The sequence below is a fragment of the Notamacropus eugenii genome, chromosome 4 (genome assembly GCF_028372415.1).
Source record: "Notamacropus eugenii isolate mMacEug1 chromosome 4, mMacEug1.pri_v2, whole genome shotgun sequence".
Taxonomy (NCBI): domain Eukaryota; kingdom Metazoa; phylum Chordata; class Mammalia; order Diprotodontia; family Macropodidae; genus Notamacropus; species Notamacropus eugenii.
Genome location: NC_092875.1, coordinates 190,921,661 through 190,932,176, shown reverse-complemented (window position 1 = coordinate 190,932,176; position 10,516 = coordinate 190,921,661). Strand labels below are relative to the sequence as shown.

Below are 10,516 nucleotides of genomic sequence, written 5' to 3'. Positions count from 1 at the left end.
CCCTTGGGGGGATGGGCAGAAGGCGAGCTGCTCCAACCCGAGTCAGAAACAACGTTCGCTTCTCGTCACCCCCTTAAAAGTACAAGCACATTGGAGGGGAATAGAACCCTTCTCTTCTGAAGAAAAAAAGTCCATCATTCTCGAGGAAAAGATGTATTAGGAAAAAACCCAACGTGGGGAGCCCTGGTTCTCGGATCCATCCGCCGCCAGACAAGCTCGGGGCGGAGGCGCGCTGGCTTCCCCCTGACCCGGCACGACCCGCCGGGGAGAGGATGGCACGAAGTCTGCCCAGACGCGCGCACGCGCCCCTGCGGCCTGCTCCCCTCCCCGCCTTTACGGCGCGCGCAGCCCGGGTCCACGCCCGAGATCTACAATCACCCCGCCACCCCCATCCCCCGGCCCGAATCCTCCTAGCTGAGAGCGGCACCGCGCGCTCCCCGCGTCTGGCCGCGGAGACCCGCGAGCCGCTCCGCCCTCTACCCCGCCCTGCCCAGACAGCGTAGACCCACCCCTCGCCTCGCCACCTTCCACCGCGGGCCGCTGATTGGCCGCCGCATTCCCGCTTGCTTCCCGAACCGCCATTTTGAAAATCTGGTGGCTTCTCGGGAGGGACGCTGTGCAGAATCGTCACGCGCGAAAAAAGGCGAAAAGGCTCCTCTGCCGTTCTCCCACCCTCCGACCTCCGGAACCTTCCTCTCGCCTCACGAGCCAGGCAGGCTACAGGCATCCCCGACCTACCGGTGAGGGGGCGCGCGGGCGGCGGGAAGGGAGGGCTGGACGACTCGGAGGCGGCGCCGTGCCCGGTCTGGAAAGGGGGAGGGTTGGTGGCTGTTAGGTCTGCGGGACCCGGAGGCGCCGCCATGAAAGTGAAACCGTCGCTGACGCCGCCGGGCCCGGGAGGCCTGCGAGGGCGGAGCTGCCCCGAGCCGCAGGCCCCGCCGCACTGTGGCGGTTGGTGCCCCCGACCGCGGCTCGAGGATCGAGCGGCGCTGAGTACACGGGCCCGGCCCAGCCCCGCGCAGCGCCCTGGCGTCTCCCCCCGCTAGGGGGCGAGCCATCGCCTGCGGGGCCCATGTATCCCTCCTTTCCCGCCTCTGAAGTGGGGGAAATAAACGCTTCGGTGACCGCCCCCCGGGGGGAGGGGCATTTCGTGGTTCCCTGCGGCCCCTGGCCCCCGCGATCGGGGGTGGGGGGCGTTTGGGAGGGCCCTGGGAGCGGCGATGCTGCTGCTGGAGGCCTAGGCCCTCGCCCCTCGGTGATGGCCGGGGATGTCTTTCTCCCCCTCCCCCCCTCCGCAGGTTGTTAGCATGTCTTCCTCTGCTCCCGCCCCAGAGGGGGAGGGTCTCGGTGCCCAGCCCGCGCCCAAGAGGGACCCCGAGGTGGCCGACAAGGAGGAGAGCGAAGAGGAAGAGGAGGAGGAGGAGGAAGAGGAAGAGGAGGAGGAAGAAGAAAAAGGTGAGAGACGCTGCCCCGCCGCGGGCCAGGTTCCTTTGGAAGCCTTGGGAGCTCCTTGGGCACGGAGCCCTCGGGAGAGGCGGGCAGAAATGGGCAGTTAGGCGGCTTCCATCCCCCGGGTGATAGAAATACCCTGTCACTTATTTCTGGGAGCAGGTGACTGCCGGCGCCGCAATTTAATTTAATAAAGGCAAACATACCTCCGGTTGTTACAGACCCCCCAGGGCTGTTTCTCGACTCAGTGCAGTATCCGTGCGCTTTCTAAAACTTGTTTTAATTTAATAAAGGGAAACACGCGTTGAGTTAGCAATTTCCTTTTTTACTTTTGTTTCTGAACTTAACGTATGTCTCCATGGATTGCTTAAAACTCCTTTTAATTTAATAACAGAAAACACTGATCGAGTTGTTACCAGTGTACTTCCCAGGTCTCTTTCTCAACTTCGTGGATGTATCCATGGACTTCCTAAAACCGGTTTTAATTTAGCCCGAATGTTTCCGAAGGCTGTTTGCCCTTGGGGATCTTGGGGGTAGTTAAAAGGGAGGCTTTCGATTTAGAATGGAGGGTGGCTTTCCTCACCCCCACGTAGTAAAGCAAGAGGCAGCCTGTTTTCCCTAGAAGCTTAGGAAAGGGGAACTACATGGATTTTGGAAGTATGGGGGAAAAAGAATGTGGAGGAAAAGGATTGTGTAGTTGTTGGATACGATTTCATACCTGCTGAACTTAAGTAGGGGGCCCTTAGCCATAGGAGCCATACTGATATCAGTGACTTCTCTGTTTTTATTCCTCTCTGGCACAAAGCATTAGGAATTCAAATTGAATTGAGTGGTATCCTGAATAATTTGATTGTGTTTGCCCTTTGTTGCCCAAGACCATGCCATCAGAGAAATAATGACAGGACTTGCAATTGATTTTATTTTGAGTGAGGGAGGGCTGTGCAGGTCACCAGCCTCACTTCTCCTCCAGAGCCATCTGAATCCAGGGACCAGATTCATCAGGATGACAATGTTTTCCTGAATGGGTCCTTTCAGGAACCTATCAGTCAGTAAACTTTTATTCAGTTCCTGCTACGGTGCAGTCTTAGGATAGAAGAGGTTTTTAAAAAATTTCAAACCTCTAGGAGATTGCAAAGCCATGGATAGCCACAAGTCTGGCTCAGAGCCTTTAATGATGCCAGATGAGTTAGGGTGTAACTGATTTGAAGTCAGACCTTGTTCAGATCCCAGCTCTATTTACTTCGTATGTGACTTTGTCCTTTGTATGTGACTAAGTCCCTGGGTCTGTTTCCCCATATATGAAACAAAAGACTAGATAAATTCTATGATCTCTTCCACCTGTAAAGCCAGAAATGTTAAGGTCTGTAGGACAGTCAGACTTACAGGTCAGTAGACATTCCTTCCTGTAAAGTTTTGCCTGGTGGAGCAGGTGGAAGAAGCAGGCTAGAGAGTGGTGGTAATGTAAAACTTTTATTTGAGATACACCGAACAGTGTACTTGCTTGCAGATTCAACGGACTTATAAAGGGTCCTCCAATTATTCAGAAGTCCAGACATTCTAAAGAACTTTATCATTGTCATTACTACCATTTTGTTTTACTTAGCATGCACCTGTATTCCAATAGGAGCCAGAAAGAGAGTTGAGGTTTCCCAGATTGTTTCAGCCACTAAATTTTAAGCCTGAATGTTTAAATTGCTCAGGGTGAAATAGGAAACATTTCACATTAGGTGGCATTTATATTCATCTGAGAGGCTTTGGTTGTTTCCCTTCAGATGACTAACAGACTATTTTTTATATTTTCCTAAGTTCAGTCCATATAGTATGACTTATTTTTTTGGAGTTTTGTGTGTTCCCAGGATATGAAAACATTCATATTTTAAGTACCAGAATCACTTGAACCTAGTATGGTATAGCCTGACTAAAGCTTTCCTGTCTTGACATGAATAAAAATAATGCTAGTACCGGAGAAAGACCATTGTAGCATTTTTTTTCTGCCTCAAATAATGCTTTTAGGGCAAGGATTGGGCACTTTTTGGGGGGGGCTTTAAGAAGTTTTATTGACATTTTGTTTTTACATGACAAACTTTTCCAGGTTGCCTTCCAGGCACAAGAGGTCTCTTGTAACAAAGTAAAACATTTACACAAAACTGCAGACAATACTGTGGCAACTTTTTAAAAAAAAAAATGGTAATTGTCTGTGGGCCTCAGAAATCTGAAGGTCATACAGAAATTTAAAAAGAGACTTAATTTGTTTGGTGGATTTGAGAGAAAGGCATTGAAAATGTCTGACAAGGAAAATATCATACATGCTTAAAAATATAATAATGGCTCTTATTTATATAGTGTCTACTATCTGCCAGGCATGTACTAAGTGCTTTATGTATATCACATTGTATGATCCTCCTGAATAATCCTGCCTGGGAAATAAGTGCTGTTATTATCCATTATCCCATTTTACATTTAAGGAAACTGAGGCAATCATGTAAGGCATTTGCCCAAGCTCATGATAACTGGTATTTCAGATTGGATTGAACTAGGGTCTTGACTACAGACCCAGGGCTTTATCCATAGTGCCACTTAGCTGCCTCTATTTATTTTAGTTCCTTGTTATAGCCATTTAAAAGAAAAAGGCAAAGAATGAGGAGGTTATATTAGGAGGGGGAGAGAGAGTCAGAAGAACAAAATAAAAGGTGATTGAGGGTTGTTTTTTTTTAGAACTGAAAAGAATCTTAGATCAACCAGTCTAATTCATTTTATTATACAGATAAGTGAACTGAGAGCTAGGAAGGTTAAAGGAGTTCAAGGTTACAGGGGTAGCAGACATTGTTTTTTGACTCCCAAGGCTAGTGCTGTTTTTAACTACGCCATGTTTTTATCAGTTTAGGCTGTGGGTATTATAGTAAAACCTGTTTTTGAGCTCTGAGAGAATTCCACATCCCTTTGCTATATCTGACTGCAGCTGCAAAAGGCAACCCCTCAGAAGAGAGGTAGAATAAGGATTTCATTCAGCCCATGCTTGTCACCATCAGAAGTTGGGTGAAGTCGCCAAAAGCTGTCAGGATCCTGCTCAACAGTAATACCTGTTCACTTGAGCAGTTTTTCACTGATGTAACTTTTGCTATCAAGCTAGGTCCAGGCATGGTTATCCATAGATGGTAGATGGAAAGCAGGTGAAGATGTACCTTCAGCATACTGGACAGTGTCTACTTCATTAAGTTTAACTCATACCACTATCTTTTTTCAATTTTGTCTGATTAATGCTGTTTTAGCTTCTTATGCTTAAGTCTTTGGGGACTTCATATAAATGGTACAGCCATCACAGATCCCCAGAATTGATACTCTTCTGGGTTATATTGGGTAATTGGGTTATATTAGTATTGACCTGCAGTATTACTGAGAGGCCAAATGAATTCAAGCTAAGACCCGAAGCCATTCTCCAGCTTAGAAATGTCCTTTCCTACATTTAGCATAATAAAAGGTATTAGAAAGATTGGAAGACAATCTTACTGAAAATGTAGGACTTTTAAATTTTTTTTCTCTTATACAAGTGATACAAAAAGTAACCTAATCAAGCGCTGAGGTTCAGGAATCTTAGTAGTAGAAATCTTGATCTAGCAAAATATAAATTATGAGTTGATGGCAGGTTTGTGGTGTTGGGTCAGGGTTGTTTGCAATTAATTTTATTAACATGACTATACCTGGCATTCCTAACCCTAGAGTTCCATAACCTTGTGAATATTCTGGTACCTTTAGATCTTATTGGTTTCTTTTGTTATCTTTTGCATTTACTTATGTGTATTTAAAATTAAATATGATTCTCAGAAGGGGTCCTTAGGTTTCACTAGACTGACCGGTCCATGAGATTTAAGAACTCCTACTTGATAATATCTAGCTAAAATTAATCAAAAATCAATTTTTAAGTGTCTGCCATGTGCTAGGAGCTTTAGGTTGTTTCCACACTTAAGAATATAGTCTTATAATGTCTTTCAGTAGGCAATGCCTTGTTTATTAATTTATTATTATTATTAATTATATTATTAATTTATTCAGAATATTTCTGATCTAAGCAGTTCTCAAAGACTTGTTGACCACTTTTGCAAAGTAGAATGCTGTTCAAACCCTTTTTAGTGTTGAATGATTAACAGCTGTTAGCTCTACACATAATAGGTTCTCAGTATTTGGTGGATTAAGACATCATTAAGATACTGTATAGACAAAATAGTATTGTAAATAATACTACAAGAGATCAAAACAGTGCTACCTTCGGGATTTATGTTGATAGAACTATTTATTTCATTATTCATTTCTTTAAATGAGAACATTTTAGAACCTGGCAACAATGTTAATACTTATCATCTTTTATTTTTAGAGAAATTTTGCTGAATAGTTAATTTTAGTTAGTTGTAAAAGTAAACATATGTTACTAAAGTCTTAAGAAATGGGGCAGTGAATCTAATGAAAATCAAATACCCTAAAAAATCTGAATGTATTCTGACATGCTTCTGTTTTGTTTTCATAGGATTCTGTTTACTAGAGATAGTTGGGTGTTTCTCACATTAGTCATAGGGAGTCAGGTCATGAAAAGTTGGACATGACTGAAAAACAGCCAAAAGAAAAAGAAAGCAGAAAATAGGGATGGCTGTTAGTGGGATGGAATAACATGAGCTAATTCATATTAGTGTAGTGGAATATTTTGAGATTTTTTTTTTTCCAATTAAATGTTTACCTGATGTTTTCACAAAGTATATGTAGGGGCCTAGGTTTGAGTGCAGATGGGCAGGAAATAAGCAACATATTACAACCACTTCAGGGCCATTACATTAGAAGTGATTGAGGAGTTCAGTTTTGATCCTCTTTAGTTGTCAGGAAGAAAGCATGGTGAAGACCATTTCTTAAGCTTTTTGCTATTTGAGAAAATCTAATTATTTATCTTTCAGAAAAGAGTCTCATCGTAGAAGGCAAGAGAGAGAAGAAGAAAGTAGAGAGGTTGACAATGCAAGTATCTTCTCTACAAAGGGAACCATTTACAATTGCCCAAGGCAAGTATATAGTTCTTTTTCATGTGGACTAGTGATTTCATCTACTGAATTTGGGTACTATGGAAACTTCCGATGCTAAAGGTTAGCAGCAAGAAAAAGGATCTCTAATTAGTTAAATGATTTGCTCCTAGCCCATATTTGTAGTATTTTAGGACTTAAACCCCATGTCTTCCTGACTCAAAAGCCAGCCCTAACTGTATGATATCACACTGCCTGTTTTCCTCCTTTCATGTTGTAGTGAAATACTCTATCCAAGTGGTGGCCAAATAGTGTTTTATTTTTAGAGAATGTAGTTTTGCTTTTAATGTTCATAGCAGAATTATTTGAAAACTACATACTTAAACCTAAATGAAGAGTCTAACTAAATTAACAAAAATATTGACACTGTAAGCCAACAGTGAAGGAAAACTCCTTTCTAGTACATACCAAGAAGAAGCTAACACTCCCCACCATCAGCAACCAAAGCTGATATTCTCATTACACGTACTTCCCGAAAAGTAAATCTACATGAGCAAACATCTTTTAAAATAATATCTTTGCATAGTTCATATACTTAATCAGATTTATGTTATGTCAGTATTAAGTTGCTTTTTTATTTTTTGCATGATGCATATATAATTTATATTTAATATGATTTATATAATATGATTCTGAAACTTGTCTCATTCCTTCCTACAAATTAGTTGAAGGTAGAAACTATTTAAATTGTCTATATGAACTGGACAATTTATTAAAAATTTTGTTTGAAGTTTTGTATAAAATAAAGTACTATATAATTTTTCAGCTAAACTTATAATGGAAGTGAGATTTCTTTAACTTTTTCACTTTATTCTTTTTACAGGAAAGGGACAGAAACTTTGTGAAATTGAAAGAATACACTTCTTTCTAAGTAAGAAGAAAACTGATGAACTTAGAAATCTTCATAAACTACTTTACAACAGGCCAGGCACAGTAAGGATTATTTTAGACTTCTGATATTTAGCGTGTTTATTGAAGTATTTCAGAGATACTTCAAAGCTAGCTGGTGTTTAGCTCAGTATTTTGTACTTGGTAGGCAGCATCACAGAATGTTCACCTTGAAAAGGACCTCAGAGATAATCTAATCCAATGTATAATTCCCTCTACAGCATCCTCAGGCTCTCCTTAAAGAACTTCATTTAGTGCATAACCAAAAGACAGTCCATTTTCCTTTGGGTTTCTCTAATTGTTAAGTTTTTCATTATATCAATCCTAAGTCAGCCCGTTTTTCGACTTTCACCACTGCTCCTACTTCAGCCCTCTGGAATTAATCTAAATAAGTCTAATACTTCCATGACACCTCCTTAAATATTTGAGAATAGCTATCATGTGCCCCCTGAATTTTCTTCTTCTTTGGGGCTAAACATTCTCACTCCCTTTACCCAGTCCATGATGTCTCTCTAATCTTCTTACCATCTTGTCCCCAGGATGTGCGCCAGTTTGCTGATGTCCTTCCTAAAATTATACCCTGAAAACTGAACACAGTACAGTAGATGTTAATGTTCAGGAGATATTTGCTGGTTTGGATTACAGATTTTTAAAACTGAAAGAGACCTTTGAGATCTTTGTCATATACATATAATAAGGCCCAATGAGATTCATTGTGGTTTATCTGGCTAACACAGCTAACAGAAAAGCAAAACATCCATCTCTTATGGCTCCTGGTCCACTATTATTTCTTTTGCACCATTTCTACCTCATTTAGCTCAGACATAAAGTTATAGCTTGACTTTTTGTGGGTGTTGGCCAATAATAAGCTAAAGCTAACTGTGTGTTCTGTACCTCAAGGTAAAATTCAATATTCATTTGATTAGTGATATCAAGATTTTATTATTAGAATTTGTTACACCTTTTTCCAAGTCAGGGTGTTTTTTACATCAGTACTGCTGTATTTTGCATGAGATTTTATTTTTTAAGAGTAAATTGAGTAATGGTTGTTAACTTTATAAAAGAATTCTCTCTAGGATTCTTTTAAATAAACTTCATGCAGTTAAAATATTTGTTTTGTGCACAACTTCAGAACTCATCCATTTTGTAAAATGGGGTACATCTTGAGTTGAATGGTCCTGATTCCCTCCTTCCTCCTCCATTTATCCTCAGATGATGCCTTTGTTCTTATGTTACATGTTGTACCCGTGAGGGAGAAGGGTTCTTATAATGTTATAATATAATTGGTTTAAATGTGCTTGAGAACATTTGATTGGGGAGAAAGGTGGGGGAGGGTGAGTAAAATAAAAGTTTTTGTTTTTCCAAGGACTTGGGCAGCAACTTGACATTGTATAGCTTTTCATCCAAAATGATGAGTCATTTGCAGTGTTCACATATTAGTAGCAAATAAAAGTTCAAAGTGAACACCTGAAAGCATATGTAAATAAAAAGGTGTTTTCAAGTATTAGCAATTTCTCTCCCATACTTAGGAAAAGTCTACTTGGGAAGTTACAATATTAATTAATGAGAGAAACATTTTTAGGTAGCTTCTCTGAAGAAGAATGTGGGTCAGTTCAGTGGCTTTCCATTCGAAAAAGGAAGTGACCAATATAAAAAAAAGGAAGAAATGTTGAAAAAGTAAGTTATATTTATAAATATACAGTCTTGGTAAATACATAATATGTCTTGATTGGCGTGCTTTTAGCTTCAAAAAATTTGTGCTCTTATCTAAAAGTAATTTTTTCCCCCTAAATACAAAGGTGTGGCTTGATTTCACAATTGTTAGTTTACTGTATCTTCTGTAATAGCCATTTTTATAAGCTGAAACAGAAGAGAAGGTAGATGCTCATTCTCTAAGTGAAGTAACCTTCCTGAATTGTTAATGGCTCACATATATACTATTCCAGCATTCAAAGTACTTTCCTCAGGGCAACTTGAGAGAAGTAGTTGATCTTATTGCCATCTATTTATAAAAGTGTGATGACTTATGAATGGTCACATAGCTAATAAATATTAGGTATGAAACAGTCTCTTTTTGACTTCCAAATTCAGTGCTCCTAATACTGAACTTTTGCCTCTCTCTGTATTTTAGTTTTTGTTTTTCTTGGTAATTTCAGTAATACTACATTTATCATGGCATACTTAGTGAGTACAAACAAGCCAGAAACCCTTGTAGTTACACTGTGCTTGCCAGGGCGTGTACACTCTTGATGTGGCCTTCGAGCACAAAAGGCCATCATGCCATTTATGAAACATTGGGGTCACAGTTGATGGAATGCAGACATACATAAAAACAGTTGGAGAAAAATAAACCTGTCTTTAAATTATAGTAAAGTTTGTGTTAAAACAGCAGATACTAATTTTAACTCTGCTTTGAGTTAAATCTTTTTATTTTAATGGCTTTCATAAAGTCTCTGGGTATGTAGAAGTTTTGCATACCTATTAAATATGCACATTTTTTTTTGTTTGCTTCAACATCATCTATTTGGATCTTGAATTTAAATATCTCCTCTTACCTCAAAAAAAAAAAACATCATTGGAAATTTCTGTTTTGCTATTTCGTTCATGTATGTTTTTGGTAGAAAAATTTTAATATACTCATTATGATTTTTTATATATTCACAATCTGTTACATTTTTTTCCTTTTAGATTTAGGAATGCTATGTTAAAGAGCATCTGTGAAGTTCTTGATTTGGAGAGATCAGGCATAAATAGTGAGTTGGTAACCAGGATCTTGAATTTCTTAATGCATCCAAAGCCTTCTGGCAAGGTGAGCATTTTTTCTTTCTCAATTTTTCAAAATTTGCTTTTCCATAATCTTTAATTAAAACAATATTGGTACCAGTAGAGTAATATCTCTATTATGGAGAGTTTGTGTTCATCTAAACAGAGAAAGTGAGGGTGACTTAAATATTTTTTTAATGTTATGTGCCAGAAAATATAGAATATATAAAATTTCAGTGGTAAAATGGGGAAGAATTGGGTTGGGTTCAGGGAAATGACTTGATATGTGCTGTTAGGGCAGAGTTTGAATCATGGGTCATATATTAAAGGATGGATTTTGAATTCTCTACAGAATCAGT

General features: G+C 40.1%; 1 protein-coding gene across 1 annotated transcript in view; it reads left to right on the top strand.

The window, feature by feature from the left end:
- The first annotated feature begins 594 nt into the window (after positions 1–594).
- Positions 595–10,516, top strand: part of DEK (DEK proto-oncogene) — a 29,057-nt gene continuing 19,135 nt past the window's right edge. Inside the window, exons 1-6 of the mRNA XM_072603935.1 lie at positions 595–740; positions 1,299–1,455; positions 6,387–6,488; positions 7,330–7,439; positions 8,977–9,071; positions 10,083–10,203. Coding sequence (XP_072460036.1) covers positions 1,308–1,455; positions 6,387–6,488; positions 7,330–7,439; positions 8,977–9,071; positions 10,083–10,203 — 576 coding nt within the window. The 5' untranslated portion in view covers positions 595–740; positions 1,299–1,307. The remainder of the gene's footprint in view (positions 741–1,298; positions 1,456–6,386; positions 6,489–7,329; positions 7,440–8,976; positions 9,072–10,082; positions 10,204–10,516) is intronic.